The 19681-nt window shown below is 34.3% G+C and overlaps 1 protein-coding gene across 6 annotated transcripts in view; it reads right to left on the bottom strand.

Annotated features, from left to right (window-relative positions):
• Positions 1-90: 90 nt before the first annotated feature.
• The window catches only part of LOC106077997 (netrin receptor UNC5C-like), a 505747-nt gene continuing 486156 nt past the window's right edge, over positions 91-19681 (bottom strand). For 5 of the 6 annotated variants that reach the window (XM_056020001.1, XM_056020000.1, XM_056020005.1 and 2 more), the window contains 9 exons: positions 16773-17504; positions 11015-11116; positions 10582-10748; positions 9851-10087; positions 9378-9524; positions 9075-9245; positions 8368-8510; positions 7712-7813; positions 91-4686 (listed from right to left, as the gene is read on the bottom strand). In XM_056020001.1, coding sequence (XP_055875976.1) covers positions 4515-4686; positions 7712-7813; positions 8368-8510; positions 9075-9245; positions 9378-9524; positions 9851-10087; positions 10582-10748; positions 11015-11116; positions 16773-17504 — 1973 coding nt within the window. In that variant the 3' untranslated portion in view covers positions 91-4514. The remainder of the gene's footprint in view (positions 4687-7711; positions 7814-8367; positions 8511-9074; positions 9246-9377; positions 9525-9850; positions 10088-10581; positions 10749-11014; positions 11117-16772; positions 17505-19681) is intronic. The other variant, XM_056020004.1, reaches the window with a different exon arrangement.

Genomic DNA, 19681 nt, shown 5'->3' with positions numbered 1-19681 from the left:
AGCATCACATAAAAATTAAAATACGATCTAAACAATAGTCTCTAGATATTTATGATTAATAAAAAAAAAAAACACAAGGAAGACATTGAATTCAATTCAAACATTTATTTTATTTAATTAAAGATTTATATCTTCTGCAAATATATGTACAAATGTATGGTTATTTCCCTTGTACATGTTTGTTTAATTCTATTGTACATATGCCTGCTAGATGTCTTCTAGAATTGTTTCCCTTTTTACATACATCAAAAAAATGAGAGGCAATCAGGCAAATTTTTGGACAACAAATTGTTTTATTACATGGACTAATATATTCATCTGGTTCAAGACAACTGTGTTCACGCTAGTCAAGCCAGCTAAACTAACTATGCAGTGTCTGTAGAGAGGGAAACTGATGCAGTCCACACAGAGAAACTGTGTTCACGCTAGTCAAGCCAGCTAAACTATGCAGTGTCTGTAGAGAGGGAAACTGATGCAGTCCACACAGAGAAACTGTGTTCCACCAGCCCAATATCAAGAGATTAACATCTCAGTCATAATTGAGATCACATCCAACTTATTGAAACTAGTGGCAATGTCATAAAATAGAACACACTGATGTAGAACTGTTCAGATCATGTGGATGAAGTCACACTATCTTTAACAATTCAACTTCAGTATAAAATTATTCCAAAAACTTAAAGCTCAGCTAAAGTTTTAAAATAAGTCAACATATTTGACTTGGGCTCTTTATTGGGTGTTGTTGTAGTTTACATTTTTATAATGGGAACATAATAGAGTCTTTCGGATAATTTCTTTACTTGATCTGTCAAGCCAGATGTTAGATGTTGTCATATATTATATACCGTACATTTTATGATAGTTTCTCAAACAGAATGGTTTGTGGGAATATATTATTCCCCTCGATCGTTAACTCTGCTATTTTATTTGATCAGCCTAATGTAGTGTTTTCATATATCAAAGTACACCAAGGTCCCATGTACTTTAAATGGATTAGCTGGCCCTTGTACTGTCCCATGCCCGTAACATTGAGAGCTTGTAGGTTGATACATTGTAATGGGGATGGATTAAGATTATTAGTTGGAAGGCACAATCATAGCAATCTATGACGCACAGAAACACTAATCAGTACAAACTACAAGTTTGTTGACCTTTAATTTAAAACCAATTTTGTATGCATATTAAAGATATTTATATTTAACACCTAAAGCTATGGTTGACTTCATTTAATATCAAAATAAAGCTAGTCTATTGAAAAGATAAATGATAAATAATTTTGTCAACAGATATGTAATATCATGTAACAGTGAATATGAACATTGTAATGCTAGTCAGAATCACATCAGAAATATTGGTAGAAATTGGGCCATTCCAAAAGATCAAAACAGAAAAGAAATAAGCAGAGAATATATTTGTTGGACATTCATTTAGAAGAGACATGAACACAATATGTGTCCAACAGACTTGCAGACATTTCTTTAATAAAGTCACAAGCAACAGTTGACCATACTACTTACACACAAGTTTTTCATACTAACACAATTATCCTATATATAATTTTTTCAGCAGATGTAATGCTGGAGCATTTTAATATTCACATCACAATTTTTTTTAAAAGACAAAAAATTATGTATATTTAGGGTCTTGTGCAGCAGAATGTGCTACTTTCCTAAAAAATGTGAGGTTATCTTATCTTATTCCCATGGGAGAATTCAGAAATAGGTTACTGTTACATCATGTCCTGTTACAAGTGCACATGGGTCAAGGAATCATACAAGTCAAGACTTGGAATCAAAATAGAAATTGTCTACATTTCCCTTAGCCTAGAGTCAAAGAGAAGTTCAACAAACTCAGCATACTGGCAAACACATACACACAGATTTACATTCATACAGCATTTAGAGTTAATAAAAACAACATTCATATTTACATAACATTTGTTTTTCCCTTGTGTAGGCCTATTTGTTTCATTTACTAAGATAATAGTTCAACTTTTTAACAGGTTGACAACATGGAAAGTATTATTTTCCAGTCTCTAAAACAAAGCACTACAAGGGACATAACTCTAAAGCCAACTACAAGAGACCTAACTAGTGTTCACCAATAAAATACACAAATATGTCAATATTATATATTATTTGTGATTTTCAATGTGATGAAGAATAACAGACTACCAACTAGCACACAAAAGCACAGACCATTGTATATTTTAAGGATGATTATGTATAAAGGCTGAATATTTTGAAACTTAAATTGTCATCCTTGATGTTTCCAAGTATCAATAATTCACTAACTACAGCTACAACAATATTTTCAAGCATAGAATTTAAATTTTAAAAAATGCAGGTTTTATAATTTGCAAATGACCCTACAACATCAGTTCAATAAGGTTGAAGTTGTAAGTTCAAAGTTGATTGATTTAGTTTGTTTTTTTTAAATTAACAACAGACAATAACATAAATGAGGGACACAATTAGTTAAACATTATTAAAGGACAGAACCAGTCCACATAAATGTACTAGAAAGTAAATAAAAAACATATGTTTAATAAAGATCACAGCACCACTTGAGTACAGTAGAGTTCAGAGTTCGGTGTGGGGCTTATCCAACCAGTTCACACAAGTTCAAAACATAATTACAATAACTTAGATATGGAACAGGTTAAAGCAAAGTACATGTGCACCAGTTTTACTCCTAGAATCATACAGTATGGCACACAGATGTTTCTGAATCCAGTTTGCACCCATGCCACAAGACTTCCACAACTATGAAAATACTTTTTTAAAATATATAAAGAACTTTTTATGCAAATTAGGGTTACCAGACATCCATCAAAAAGAAGACTTGTCTAGTTTTTTAAGGAGTCGTCCATCCACACACGCATAGAATGAGAATGTGAAAATGTCCTGCTTTTGTGAACTGCACTGGCATATATAATCCAACACTCTAATTCAATACTTCCTCTCTTCTGGTTTAAAGATCCATACTTAGTTATAACTGATGTATAGTCATGCTTAATATACCTGAAGGCATGGTGTTAATAATGTTCAGCTGTATGACCACTGCAACTACATTTACTGTACAGAAAGATGATACGTTTTTTCACAACATGAAGATCTAAATACTTTACGAACAGTGATGACTTTTCAATGATCGATGCACAGTCATTACATAGTGGACAAAAGGAATAAATAGGCTCTCCATTGATTCAGTGATAGGTATTCTTCTCTCAAAGAAAACATACCTTTGAGAAATATGATACCATTGTCACTATGATTGGGCAACTGGCTTTAAATCAAACTGTAAGTCTAATGTTTAAAGTTTACTTTGTCTTTGATTTTGAAAGTTTCAGACCTGCTTAGAGATGCAGGTGTCTGGTAACCCTAAGAGAAATGGCCTTCAATCAACAACAAAGTATTTGAATGAATGAAATTTTAAAACTCTTCAAAACTTTATTAAAAATGAAATGTAAGACATTTACTGAAGAAACATTTACTAGATAATTTATTTATTTGATTTTTTTTTGGCTATTTGCACATTGAGAAATGAGTTAGAAAATATACATGTGTATATGTGTACATGTGTTTATTTTTTTGTAAAATGTTTTGTTTTTGTGCCAGATTCACACAAAATGTTGACATACTTCTGAAATTTAAAAAAAAAATTATTTAAAGATGAAGTGATAAATAAATTAACAAAATAAGCTCAAATAAAATGAATAAAGGATTTAGATGACTGTAAATATTGTGATCATTAAGGCTGTTTGTGGAGTTTGAATAAACAAACTAGGACATAAACTCTACAAAACAATTGTTCTATGTAGTTTCTCAAATAAACTGTTTACATACAAAATGTATGTGAAGATAAGCCTTTATCAAATTTCTTTCTTACATATTGGTGTTAAAGTTTTTATGCATTTTTGAAAAGCAAAAAAAAACTGTGAAATAGATTCCATGTTTTGCCTTTCAAAATATTTCTTCTTTTTTTTTTTTTTTTTTTTTATCTTGATAAGTTTGTTTTTGTACACACAGACATAATAATAGTAGCATTGTTTTTTGTCTGGTCCATAGTTTAGTCTGTACACCACATTAGACTCTTCCTTTCTGTAGCATTACTAAATGCATTTCTAAATCTTTGGTTTGAAAGGGGTTGCAGCCCCTGTGTGAATGATGATGATCATTCTATAAAGTGAACACCTCGAAATAGTCCATAAGATGAGAAGAAAATTTGTTTGATTTCTCGAACATATTCCAGACTTGTATTCACAGTTACTTTTGAAATAAATCTTTGTCTGAATAATGTTCTCTGTAGAGAACAGTGGCTTATACAGTTTTATAAGGTTATTTAGTAAATAGAACCATAAATACACAAAAAGTAGATGTCCTTAGACCATGAGTGGTCCAGCACTGAGTTCATTCACAAGCTGTGATGATGCTGAACAAGGAGAATGAACAAAATATTGGACATCCCCATCAGGGTTTCAAGTGTAAAAGTTTCATGTTTCTGTCAACACATCATAACCAGCTCCCATTGTCCTTTTCTAAAACTGCAGCAGCATCCATTCTTCCCATGACCCTTAGGATGTTCATCAAGTCTGTGACTGCTGTGTCTTCCCTGTGTCTGGCTTCCCAGAGATCAAGAATGTGCTCTGTGGGTGAGGACTTGGTGGCGAAATAGTTGATATACCTGTAGAAATAAACAAAATATGATGTGAATATCATAAAACTTTGTACTCATTTTAAAGTACTCAAGAATTTGTTTCAATTTTTTTTCAAATGTGTTTAATTTAGTTTTTTTAAGTTCAATATATTAAATTATGACTAACTATATTTCATATAGGCCTATATCTAATAGAAGGTTCAATAATTTTCTATAAAAAGTTTCCTTCACTAAAAAGCTAAAGTAAAATTTTAAAAAATATTTTGCCTTTTCCTCAACTTAGTTTTCTCTAGATGTATCTCTAGAAACAATTTAAGTTGGCATGCAACAAGTCTTCTTGAAATATTTATTTGTGGAATTCTTATTCTTAAAATAATTCATTTCAATTTCATGAAATTTTTTGTTGAAAATTTTGAAAAACCTCTGAACTAAAATCTAGATAAGTTTGCCTTTCTTTAAAGTCATCTGTTTCTTTGGCCAATGATTAACAAGCAGAGTGTCATGTGGCCAGCACAACAACCAACTGCCTTTACTTTCCCCAACTAAATTCGGTTACCCATTTAGAACTGGGTGGACTTAAAATTCGAAATCCCAGTCTTCACAAACATTCAAACCCAGGACCCAATGTTCAGAAGCCAAGCACTTAATCCCTCAGCCACCATGCCCTAAAATCTAGTCTGCCAATACAAAATTAAATAGAACATATTTTTCCTTTATTTTAAAGCTATTTCTTTATTGTTTCATTCTTAAACAGAAATTACAATAAACCTTTTTTTTTAAAACATCATTTTGTGAACATATGTTTTTAAAACAACTGTTTAAATTACAGTTGCATGCAAAATAGAAGTTGGGCTTCACATTTTCTTTACACAACAAAACTCTATGTTCATTTTATTAGAAAAACTTATTTTAAAACATGTGTTTTAATCCTTCAAAACATTTCTCTCCTGTGACAACAGACTCTTCAACTATAAATCAGTTTTATGCCCTTGAAACAAATGTAAAAATGCTGACTAAACATAGAAAAGCATCTACAAGAGATAATTAAAATTGATATTTGTCTAAATTGAAAAACCAAGTTTTACATTTTGTGTTTACAGTTGGTGAAATATTTCAACAAAAGAATGTTTCATATTACAAATTGCTATAATTTTTTCTTTGAGATATAAATAATATTACAGTTGAATCACAAAGGAAAGATTTTTGGCATGTGCAAGAGCTAGCAAATGTTTGATGTCTTTTAAATGATATTTTAAAAATGTGTAACTTATACCTATATTATTCTAAATGATACAAGGAGAAAGCAATTATTTTTTAAATAACTGGAGATAGCCATATGAATGAACAGCACTAGACATTTTAAAATGTGTTGTTTTTTTTATATTTTATTAATGGAGGTGCGGTGGCTGAGTGGTAAAGAGCTTGGCTTCCGAACCGAGAATCCAGGGTTTGAATCGGGGTGAAGACTGGAATTTTTTATGTAGGGCACCTCTGAATCCACCCAGTTCTAATGGATACCTGATATAAAGGCAGTTGGTTGTTGTGCTGGCCACATGACACCCTTGTTAACCATAGGCCACAGAAACAGATGACCTTTACATCATCTAACCTAAAGAGCACAAGGTCTGAAAGGGGAACTACTATGTCTTCTTAATGTAATCAAGAGTTAAGCATTAAATGAAACATTTAGTGATATGGCTCTATCAAATTTCAGGCTTCAAATTATTGATGTTGTCTACTTACTTGAACATTCAAAATTTTGGAGTTTTTTTTTTAAACATATTTGATTGTATGAATTTAAATATTTAGATATTATTAAAAGATGTTGCAGTATTATGAAAGTTTTCTAAACCAAAAGAACTAACTAGTAATGAATAAATCAGAACTTGTAGACAGAGTTTACAAAGCGTATAAAGTTTTCATCTGTCTGGCTAGCTGGAATATTGCAGACATTAAATCTCCCACTTGCCATTTTAGGATTAAGTTGAAACTTTGCACAATTATTAATTGTTGATGATAACACATGAATCAATAAAAAAGACATCAAATAAAACAACTGATTATTTATTCATAATTAATTAATTTTGTTTGCATATAAATGGTTTAAGCTAAGGGGAGATAAGTCATGTTTAGAGAATTAGTTTGTTAGCTAAAAATGTTTTAAATGTTAAACTTTAAACTTGTTTATTAGACTATAAAACCTTCTACTATTGTAAGTACTGTCACATATCAAGGCCAAGTTTTAATTTTAAAATATTAAATAATTTAAAATAAATTCAAGTCAAGGTTAAGGTCTACCTTGGATTTTCCAATGACCTGGCAATCATCAGGCATTTAACAGTTGATAGAGAAGTATTGGATTGGTTGAAGAAATGATTGCAATAGTTAAGCCAAGTTTCATGTTTAAAGGTCAAATTTAGACGCAAGAGCGAGAATAAAGAAAAGTCAGTCTGGAAGTAACTTTGGTAGAGATAAGACATATATTTTAGTTTTGAGTTAGAATTAGTAGTGACAAGTTTTGTACTTATTAGATCTAGTAGAAATCTGAATACATTTTATTACAAAACTATGTATGAAATTATTCATCTGATGCAGTTTACTATTGTAAATACTGTACTATAATTTTTGTGATTCTCAGTTGATAAATTAAAGTTCTGTATTTGAATTGAAAAGGATCTTCTTCATTAAATCTCTTAAGATAGTATTTAGATTTAGAGATATAGAATCCCTGGCTTGTCACAGTAACTTCTTACAACATCTGACTACTCAAGAAAGAGACTATAATTTTAGCACTTCTTAGCACCATCTTCAACAAGAGCACCTATAGCACATTTTAGCACCTACAATCAAGAAAAAGAACTTGTGACAAGTACTAACAAAATTAATTACATAATTGATTCAAAATAATATTGATGCAATAAAACTCAGTATAAGCTTTGTTTATTTATACTTGTATTTTACAGTAAAATTTTGTAATGAAATCTACCTATTTAAAAAATGTGTTTTGTTCCATTAAGGGAACATATATGCCTGTTAATGTCAAATGTACTACCTGTCCACTGTAAGAGCCTGGGCCAACATTCTCCAATCATTTCCCCTGGCATTCGGTGGGTCCAGCAGCATACACAACTGAGCCTTGATGTGAGAGGGTAACCTGTTTGGACAATACGATTAAAACATTAGACATTGAAACATGGAATTTAGTCATAGCAATAAGAATTATTAGATTTTAATCAATGTATTAGATTTATAAGTCGACCATTTAGCCAGAATTTATTAAAAGTTAGTCAGAGGCTATTTTATTAAGCTGTTCATATTTAAAAGCTTTATTAGAAGTTAGAGTAACAGTTTTTTTTAAAAGAAGATTTATTAAAAGCTTTTTATAGTAATTAAATCTTATTAATAAATACTGATGGATTACAGAAATGGACAATTAATAAATATGAAATGGATGTGTTAATACTTCATTAACATGGTTGAAAATGCCTTCTCATTGCATGTGGGTTAAAACTGATATAGTTCACAATACCAACTAGATGTAGTCATATTTAACAATTAAATGGTACTGACACTCAAAGTTAGGACTGTAAGTACATGTTACTATTCATAAAATAGAGGTGACAGTCAACAATAAAGCAGTAAAATTGTGACAGAATAAACGGTTAATTAAGCTATGAGAATGTTAATAGGCTGATGGGATTCACTTACTGAGACACTAACCTGAACACCTGGGCCGAGGGGTCAAGTGTCACCATCGAGTGGAATCCTGAGCTAGCTGTGGAGGAGGCTGTATTTACTGTGGACGTCCTCTGTTTCAGTGTATTGCTAGATCCAGGACATGTTGGGGCATTCTAAAAGTAGATATTGCTTAGGTTATCACAGGAAATAAATTAAACTGTTTGTTTTTTTCTGTATTAATTCTTTCTTGGGTTATAGCCCTTTAACTTAAATAAAATGCTGTAAGGGACAAAAAAAAGGATAGAAAAAAAGGGGGAAAACTCTGCCTTTGTTAGTGTAAAAAAAAATGGAAGAGTGGGTGTTCCAGGAGATAGCACAGGAAATGATCACAGAGCTGCAGCAATTGTTTACAATGAGTTTAGAGAGAGAGCAAAGGTGCTCATGTAAACACAGTGATAGATGCAAGAAAAGGGGGCACAATCTGGGACTACAACATGTCAAAACACAGAGAGCAATATTTTCAGAGTTTTGTGCTCTCCCTTTAACAGATGCACTATATAAAATGGATGGTTTTTGTGCTAATAAAGTTAAAAGATTTGAGCTTTACAAATAGCCATGTAAGCTGTTGAACTTCTTCTTCTATCTCATTTTTTCTGTTGGAGGGTTCAGTTATTGTCAAAGACAATCCCAGTACAATTTAGTACCTGCTGGCTTACACCATTATACATTCAACTCACATCTTTTATATTGCAGTTAATAATGAGAGTCTGTCTGTTGCTTAGGATGGCTTTCTGATAAACTTGGATCTTGCAGGCAATTTTGGCCACTGCCCTGTCTTGTAGTTCTAGACTAAAGGAACAGTGTAGATTGTTTTGATTACCACTCCAGATGTGACGGAAGGGAATCTCCTGAAAAATTCAGTAAAATCAAAGCCATTGGTATGTTGAGACATTGAGCAATTTTTCTCCTCAAATGTATGTCATCTAATTTTCAATAAGAAAAAAAGACTATCTATATTGTTGTCAAATATAAAACAGTACCTGGTAGTTGGCAGCAAGTTTACTCCTCCATCCAGTAGAGAGCTCTTCAATAGTCAGGCACAAATTATTACCACCATCTTGGAATGGAATTTGTTTTGGTTTATCTAAAAGTTTCCCACCCAGTTTTCTCTCCACTTGTATGACACCCTTGAAAAGAAAAAGAAAATAGCTTGATAACCTCCCTTTGATCCTGCAGTTCACTTTGGACATGAAAAAGTAGCTTTTTAAACACATATTTTGAGAGAATTAAAATATTTCAAACATGTTTGTGTCTTGTTTAAACCACTTTCTTTTCTTTATGATAATAAACTTATCTACATATAAAAGCCTTGCATAATGATATAATTTGAGCAAAGTCATGAAAAGCCTAATGATTTTTAATGTAAAAGCATTTCATTCAATCCAGTTAATTAACATACATTTTTAGTTATACTGTAAACCAGTATTTCATTGTTTCTCCATTTAATACTTACATCTAAGGCATCTATTGTATCCTCAACAACGTATACCCGGATGCTATAATCCATTGAGGGTGGCATAGCTGGTGCAAATGCAGCCAGCCTGTAGATTTTTAGGGCTCTTCCTCCAGGCACAGACTCCCCAATCAGTGTGTACCGGTTTAAGAACTCTGTCATGACATGACATTGATTAGGGTCAAGCTGTGTGTAGATTGGTGAGTTGATAGTCTCATGTCCAAGGACCACAACTCTCTGCAAGGAACAAAAAAGGAAATAGTTCCTTAATGTACAAAATGCTGCTAAACTGACAACACATATTCAGTAACCTACACATACACACTGTGAACCATTCACAACATCACGTCATGATAATTAGCAGCTAAGAAAGAGGGTCTAGAAATAGTATAGTGAAGATTCTGGATGGAAAGAGAAATAGGTATCAAAACTTAGAACTAACAACATTGAGGTTTAAGAACTATTCCTCTGAAACATCACAATTTTGAAATTTTCAGAAAACTAACTCCTGTACTTTAAGAAATGAATATTTAAAAAGAATCTTGCAGATGTTTGGAGGTGCAGAAAGCTAAAATAAACATTTAAAGTGACATTCTAAAAAAGATTTTAGTATTTTAGTTTTAGTGTTTTAGTATCAATGTCCTTTAACAATGATGTGTTTTTATGTATATCAATACTTCTGATAAAACTTTTGATAATATTCTCTGATAAAGACAATGCAAATCACTTACTCTCCAGTAGGGGGGCTCATCAATGGGGGATTCACTTTTGTAGACAGAGAGCACCCACCCCCCTTGTCTCATGTTAGCACAATGCTGAAAGGACAGGATCACAGGTTTTAGAAGCTGGACACTGGGAGGACCAACCAGTATCACTGGACTTAGAATTGTTTGATGCTCTGAAAGAGAGAAACATAGCAACATTAGAAAAACAACATTCAAATTCAACACAGTTAATTAGGATATTAATTAGGATATTTTAGTTTTGCCATAAATTTTCATTTCAGACAACTAGTAAAAAAAAATACGACAACAAATACTAAATCAAATATAATTTAATTATATTAAGTAAAATGGATGAAAAAGGATTGTTAAGTTCTTTTTAAAATTCTGCTGAATTTTGTATCCTTCTTTGCTATTATTAGGCTACTATGGCTGCCATTACCAGTCAATCGAGGTCTGTCTTTATCATCCCGACACACTGCCATGTACAATTCTTCCACATTTCCTTTCTTAATGGCACCTTCTGGTACTGTTAGCATGACACCTGTAGACAGACAAACACATAAATAACACAAAGGATGACAAGAGTTCTCTTTAATTGTTTCTCTTCAACATGATCAGATGATTGAGATCATAAGATGAAGAGATTAATGATGAAGTCATGCAATAAAATTATGGGGAAAAGTCTCTGGTCTCATTAGGTCCAGTCTATATTTAGCATTTGTCTTTTAAACATACAATTCTCGACTACCCTATTGAAAAAAGTATAAAATAGTACTAGAATGTTCTAGATTGAGAATGATCATTGTGTTCAATACTTGAAAGCTTTGTAGCTCACTAAACTAAATTATTATTGTAATATTTCATGACTGTTCATTTCTTCTTAGAATAAGTTGTATTTCAAGTTACATATCAGCTTTAAAGACAGATGCCCTTTTGTTTTCTCAATGATTGGATGACACAAGAGCAAGTGAACCAACAGTTGCTGTTTCTGTTTCTTCTTAAGGACTGGTTGAAAACATGTGCCAGCATCCAGCAGCTCATTTTTAGAATTTTATAGAAGAGAAAAAAGAATAAACTTTTTTTTATGATTTATGTGCCATATTTTTTTCAAAGCTTGAAACAAAAGCTGAGCTAAAACTGATGAACTATTTGTGTCTGTGGTGTTGTGAGATACAGTCCACAACAGATAGAACTGCTCAGAGAGTTCAGTTTATGGGAACAGCTTCTGTTCAATACCTTCACTTGACACCCTCAGGACCAGACTTTTGATGAATGCTACTAGATAGTGCCAGATTTTTTAACCCCATTTCCTATTCTGACGTTACCAGCTGGCAAGCAAGAAAAGAAAAAAAAAGGAAGAATATCTTTAAGTTTGTTAAATTTTGTTTACCTGGAGTATGAGAGGGAGATATAGATTTAGTTTCATTTAAAATAGTTAACTTTTTTTATCACTCGCACTCTGGGGTTTGAATTTTCTGAACTAAATATTGACTTAAATCTAGCGGTAATTCGGCGTAATTGTTAGAAGCCCGGATTGGATGACATCTGCACGTGATTAGCATAGCATTGCCTGCATCGAAGTCTACATACCAAAAGTGAACTGCTTCCTATTATAGCCTAGCTGTGTGTGCTGGGGATGTGCAATGTATCTGTCAGCTAATTCATTGGTCTTGTTTTTAATTATACAAAAATATCATTTCAAAATTTCATCTCGTGATGTGATCCCTAAGACAATACAGACATTCTCTTCATTTTTAAACCAGCCATTTAAAATTTAGCTGTAAATAGAAAATGCAGACTCTTCACATGTCAAGAGCTAAATTCAAACCAACGGGACGTTACTCCATAAATCAAAGAGTGATAACTCGGGTCAAGTAAATTCCTTCATACAAGAAGAAATTTTGTTTTTGCGATACAAAGCTAATAAAAGAATATTTCTCATTTTTAGCGGCCCCCGAAAGGGGAAAAGACGCTATTAGTTTAGTACGAAATGTCTGTCCGTCTGTCCGTCCGTCCCGTTTAGATCTCGTAACCTAGAAAAGATATTGAAAATCCGACATCACAATATTTTAGACCAGTGATTCCCAAAGTGGTCTATATAGACCCCCGGGGGTCTACGAAGACTTCTAAGGGGTCTACAAAAGTGAAGAAGTAAATTGGGGGTCTATGAGATGTCCATGGGGGTCTATGACTTTAATGTTCACACCCCATTAATGTAACTATTTCAAACACTTATAAATGATTTGTACCTTAGTTATAAATATCCATTCCATTATTCAAAAGTAAAAAAGTTGTATTTAATTTCAAAACTTATTTAAATAGTTTACTTCGTCTACATATAAGTAATGTTTAACAAAAAGAAATCTTGATTTTAAAGCGTTGATTATTTATTTCCTTGTTAAATAAGCGATTGTCTATAATAAGAGTCTTTATATGAAATCAATTAAACTTGAGCATTATTTGAGACGGTGCCACCCTGATAAAAAGATAAAAGTGAGAAAAAAGTTCAGAATAGACTCACAAAATCTTTCTTCAACATCATATAGAAAAGATGGTGGTTTGTGAGCATTTTACAAGATCTCTTTACCTATAGTCAAATACGGAAAACACTGTAGATAAAACATTGATTTTACCAGTCCTTGAAGTAGTTTTAAAAACTGTTTTACACAAACCTTCATCTGATATTATGAAACGAATTTCTTTTAGTAACACTACAGTTCAAGGGCACATCGGTGGGATGAGCAGTAAAGCTGCAAACTGCCTAATGGTCATCAGCTCCATATTTTTTCCCCAGGGCTGACCCACGAAACCTTTCCCATGTTTGGATGTATAGCTGCAAAGCAGCAGAGGTTTGAATTCTATTTTCCTTCGGCTAGGTAGACTGCAAGCCAAGGCTAATGAGTCTCTCCTACCCGAAGCTTACTGGTTTAAGCACCAGTAAATCACATTTGCCCTTTCTCCTGTTAGTGAAAACAGCTCCGCAGGCTCAATATTTGAGCCAAACGTGAAAGATCAAGAAATACACGAGAAACTCTTTGCGAAAAATTTTACAATAATACATAAGACTAATTAATAAATTAATATTTAATGTTTGAAGGACTACTTCATAGAACAACGAATTCCTATATGAAACAATATCAGTAGAAACGGATGATGAACATACAAAAAAAAAAAAAAAACATTTCCAATGTGCATGGTGATTTCAGCAATACATATTAATTGTTATTTTAATAGGTTAAAATTTGAACTATATCTGTAAAAAAGATAGATCTCTCTAACTTATGATGTAGCTTTACATTACTTTTCACTCTTTGACTCACTGCAGTTAGAAATTAGTTTAAAAAATTAGTTTGTGAATGTGCAAAAATGCAATATAAGTTAAGCAGGGGGTCTACCGAAAATCAGAAAACATGGCAAGGGGTCTACGAGACAAAAAAGTTTGGGAACCACTGTTTTAGACCATTCAAAGTTCTGATGCAAAGGCAATTTTTTTTTTCTGAAAGCGAAAAATACAATTTTTAAAATCAGTTATGCAAGCAGTTTTTTAAAGAGAAAAAGCTAATTAGTATGCATTATAAGTTAGACCTAAATTAAAACGAATAGTACTCTTGTAAACTTCATTTTCATTATTATTATTATTAACACAACCATGCCAAATTTTTTTAAATTTATTTTTGAGCATTCGAATAAGAGATTAGGCCTTTTCAAAACAATTACATCAATTATAAGACTTCAGTTAGGCCAGGAGAGGCGCGGTAGCTGAGCGGTGAAGCGCTTGGCTTCTGAACCGGGGGCCCCGGGTTCGAATCCTGGTGAAGACTGGGATTTTCAACTTCGGAATCCTTAGGCGCCTCTGAGTCCACCCAGCTCCAATGGGTACCTGATATAAGTTAGGGAAAAGTAAAGGCGTTTGGTCGTTGTGCTGGCTACATGACACCCTCGTTAACCGTAGGCCACAAAAACAGATGAACTTTACATCATCTGCCCTATAGACCACAAGGTTTGAAAGGGGAACTAGTTAGGCCAGGTTGACATCTAACTTTGCATTCACTTGAACCTATCCTTTGATCTGCTGTACCGTTGGGGCACTACACAAGATCTGTCAACCTTCTTTCTCCATTCATATCTCTCATTTGTCTTTGATATAATTTCAGTTGGATGTTCTTTCTGAAAATATTGAAGCCTGCCTGGGTGGACCACTTTGGGGGACGATTTTGAGTTTGTGTTTCCACACAAACTGTCTTTGTAATCTTGTTATTTTTAAAAACATTTTTCTTTGTTACTCTTCATTTTTCTTTTCTTTTTTTTTTAATAATAAGACAATGAACTCTCCCTTCGAAATGCCTACCCCCCCCACCCCAGGCCCACACAAGGAACTAGATGATCCGTGATTAAGTCTGCTGACACGATATTCTCCCCCCTCGAGCCCCGAACAAATCTAGATGTATACTTTAATATATATATATTATATATATATATATATATATATATATATATATATATATATAATATATATATATATAATTGTACTGGATTAAAGTTAGTCAATTTTGGCACCATACAGGTCAAAGGTCACAGGTTTAAGATCAGTTTAGAGCCTCAAAATGTTTTTCTAAAAAAAAAATAGGTCAAGGTCATCTTAATTTCGCACTAACTACTTTGTTTTGAATCAATTAATTTTATTCAATTTAGAAACCTTCTTTAATAAATACACCATTGGTACAGACACCAGTGTTTAGGCCCTTATATTTTTTACTTCAACTGTGAATATTGAAAATGAGATTGAAGAGGTGTTCAGAATATGGTTGAGCTCTTGGTCAGAGCTACTTGACTCATGGGGCTTTGGGTCAGAGCTACTTGACTCATGGGGCTTTGGGTCAGAGCTACTTGACTCATGGGGCTTTTAGTCCGTGTTACTTGACTCATGGGTCTTTTGCAACACGCCCAAAAAATAATAAAACGACGTTAAAAAAAATAAATCTGTAGTTTCCTTGACATCTTTTTCCTTTTATTAGGAACTCACATTTTCGTCATAGTCATTTTTTTAATTGAATTATTTACTTTGGGAACTTTTCTAGATCCTTTCAAGCTGATACATAAACTCGTGCGGTTCCAGATCCTTTCGAGCTGATACATCAACTCGTGTTGCGGAAAAACACACTTTCTTGAACGTTCAAGAAGATCACTTCATAATTATTGAATTTGTAAAAAAACAAAATATTGACCGTGTTTCATCTATGGGCCTTAGGGGAACTAACAATTATATTTAGTTTCTAATTAATGAGCAACAGTAATAACACTTTTACAGCTGGGCGGCCCCATGCAAAGGTTAGACACAATCTATCTAAAAATGGCGGGGGGGGGGGCATTTTTATAATTAGTTAAAATTATGACATGTCCGAGGTGACAGTTGAACCATAATTTTTATCAATATTATTTTCACTGGACAGTAGCTTCCCCTTAATTTGTTGAATCTGCGACATCCCCCCCCCCCCCCAGTTAACTATTTGCACCCCTTCCCTTAGATCTGCCTGATCTAACAGTCGTAAAGACAACCGGGAAATTTTTTTTCCACCAGAACCCTTAGCAATTCTAAGCCACCCCTGGGTGCCAGGGCTAGGGGTGTACATATGCCATCGTGTGTGGTATTCCTAACAATATCCAGACATTTTATGTTTGGTAGATAGAATGTGGATCAAAATAGAGGAATTATGTCTTGAATACGGATTTTTAAATTATAGACATCTGGTAGAAATAAACATTTATGACAGTTCTAATTTTAAAATGTCTAATGGAACATTTTGTTTTTTCCTGTATGGGTGATTCACGTTTTGTTCCCGAGGAAAAGTTTGTCAGTACATATTGAAAATAATCTATTCTACATGATAACAAGTCTATTGCAAATATGGTGGCCACACTATGTTCTCCTAGTTCAAATCTTCGCCTTCTAACATTTCCTGTTGAAAGTGTTATTGGCATACTTTATTCTTTCTTCACTTTCTTACAATACATGTTTTGATTTACTTTTGATCTTCCTCTACACTTTTTACAAATCATGCTGTGACCTACTTTGGTCTTTCTTTTTTAGACATCTGGACTAAATGAAAATATATAAGTGAATCGAATGATATTTCTAACTATGCTAAAAAGTGAATCAAATGTTATTTCTAAATATGCTAGTGAAATGTATACTGTACCTGACTCTGGTAGCACAAGTCGTCCACCTGTGTGAGTAAAAGTACTCCAAGTGACCGCTTCGGTGTCCACGTTACCGGGCAACTGTACAGAGATGACAGACTGTCGACTATCTTGAAGGCTGTCACACTGTGACAAGGGGCGGCTGTCACATGCCGGGGGAGCCAAGCCAATCTTATTGTCTTTCATAACCATTTTGTCTATCGAGGTGTTTAGGTTATGATTGATCGTAGGCTCCACCATCAGAGTCTTAGTCAGAGCCACTTGGCTCATGGGGGTCTGACTCACACCACCAGAATGTCTCTGTGCCACGACCCCGCTCTTGTCTGCAAAGAACTGCGGGGTCGGCGTCGAGGAGTAGGGAGAGGGCCCCGAGCTGGCAAAGCTGGGGGACGAGTTCTGCGGCTGGTACTGGAGCTGGCTGATGGGGGAGTACGGCCGCCCCGAGGTAATATACTGGGCGTCCGGAACGCTGTACTGGCCCATGTCCATCCCTGACTGAGGATAGATGTTGGGCAGCTCAGGAACGCTGTACGAAGGAGAACTGTCATGCAGGAACGGTGTGTCGGGTCCACCGTAGTTGGGAATTTTGTCCATGGAGTTGTGGTTGTTGTTTGGAGACTCGTCGGAGCCTTGGCTGTGGTTGTAAGTCTGGTTGCTGTGGTTGTGATGGTGGTTGTGTTGGACAGTGACAACCACAGTCTGCGTCAGATCAGGAGGAACTGACATCATATCTGTACAGAGGAAACAATACAAATACTCATGAATGTATTTGACACTAATGCATTGTTTTCTAAAATATAGTGTCAAGTTCTAAGAGGGCTAACCGGCATTCATTAAACAGTGTTCCCTCCCAAGATGGTTACGTCACTTTGTTTGAAAGAATTCAAAATAATTGAATTTCAAACTTTAACAAAAATGTTTTAATGTATTTAATATAAAGCAGTACACCAACAATGCCTCACCCTTATAAAGGATGTGGCGAGTGGGGCAACACTCCGCGCCCCAGAGAGGTCCGTAATAAAGATAATCTTTTGTCACCGCCAGTAGAATGAGGATACCCAGCCTCTGCATATAGCGACCAACATTGCTAACATTAAGGGGATATCACAATAGGTCTACACGTAACTTCATATGTTGCAAAATAAAACAGGCGACTCTTGTTACAGTATCAATACATTTTCAAAAATCTTGATTAAAAAAATGACTATTATAAGAAAAGAATAGCTTTGTTTTTCTTTGCAGAAAGAATGTGTGTGAAATAAATCGAATGCTTATGTAAAATTAGTTGCAGACGATATCAAATATTCTTAGAAGTAAGGGCAACAATTCAAATGTATTGTTTGAAACAAAAGCTGTTCACAATTAGCTGATACTCTTTCCCTATGCTAACTATTTATCTATCACACGCCCTACCAGACACACACTATCTACTTGGCACAAACACTCACACAAGATCTATGCTCATTTAAAAAAACCATTCCACCTTCCGTCATTGCATTTTTCATGAAGAGTTTCATTCATATGTAAAGATGTCGTTTATAAAGTAGATTGATTGACATGTCCACTAGAGCACTGCAGGAGTGCACCAAAACCATTGCGCTATATTTGAAAAATACGAAGAAAAAAAAATGGATACCTAGCTGGACACAAGTGTTGTATATAACATCACTGCACGTGTAGAACGTCTGGTATTTCTTCGCATTTTGCCAGACAATGTCTTATATTTGACAACTGGACACACTGTCGTGGTTAATGAAGTCTTCGAGTATAGCGTGTTCCTTAGACAGCTTACATCGGATCTTACGGAGTGCGTAAACCCAGGGCATTAGCCGCAAAAAAACTCAAAAAAAAATATTTTTTTTTTAAAATTAAATTATGCATATTAATTAATTTTTTTTTTGGGGGGGGGAAGAAGGACAATGAAATGAAATTCACAAGTACTATTTATTTCTTTCTTTCTCATATATGGCGCGTGCTTTTAAAAATACGTTCTTTTTATTAGACAGTATATTTTTATTGAAGCTTCGTAAGAGTGAAGGGGCCTCCACTGACTTAATTCCGGCCCTGCATCATTGTTATCTTGACGTCTTGAATCTGTCTCAAAATACGTCAATCGTTATCTTGTAATTGACGTCATTCATCTTGTTAGCATCAAGCCTAGTAAAGAACATCAAACAGTACACCCATCAAACAGTAACCCATCAAACAGTAACCCATCAAACAGTACACCCATCAAGCAGTAACCCATCAAACAGTACACCCATCAAACAGTACACCCATCAGACAGTACACCCATCAAACAGTGCACCCATCAGACAGTACACCCATCAGACAGTACACCCATCAAACAGTACACCCATCAGACAGTACACCCATCAGACAGTACACCCATCAAACAGTACACCCATCAAACAGTACACCCATCAGACAGTACACCCATCAGACAGTACACCCATCAGACAGTACACCCATCAAACAGTACACCCATCAAACAGTACACCCATCAGACAGTACACCCATCAAACAGTACACCCATCAAACAGTACACCCATCAGACAGTACACCCATCAGACAGTACACCCATCAGACAGTACACCCATCAAACAGTACACCCATCAGACAGTACACCCATCAGACAGTACACCCATCAGACATAGACAGTATAAAACTAGAAATAAAGGCGGCACGTATAACTGTTTCCTTGTTAGCTGAAGGTTTAAAAAAAAACAACAATAAAGTCAACCCTTATCCCTATCCTTACCCTCTATCCCAACATGAAGGTTTTGTTCAAGGTCCCTAGTTCCTTTTACTTTTCAATTTGACACAAAATTCGCTTGTGACACAAGACGAGACCGAGCAAACACAGACTTAGGGCCCAAATAAAACTGGCGCCTATTTCATCTGTTCT

The sequence above is a fragment of the Biomphalaria glabrata genome, chromosome 2 (assembly GCF_947242115.1).
Source record: "Biomphalaria glabrata chromosome 2, xgBioGlab47.1, whole genome shotgun sequence".
NCBI lineage: Eukaryota > Metazoa > Mollusca > Gastropoda > Planorbidae > Biomphalaria > Biomphalaria glabrata.
Note: the sequence above shows the minus strand (reverse complement) of the source record. Positions and strands in the feature narration are given on the sequence as shown.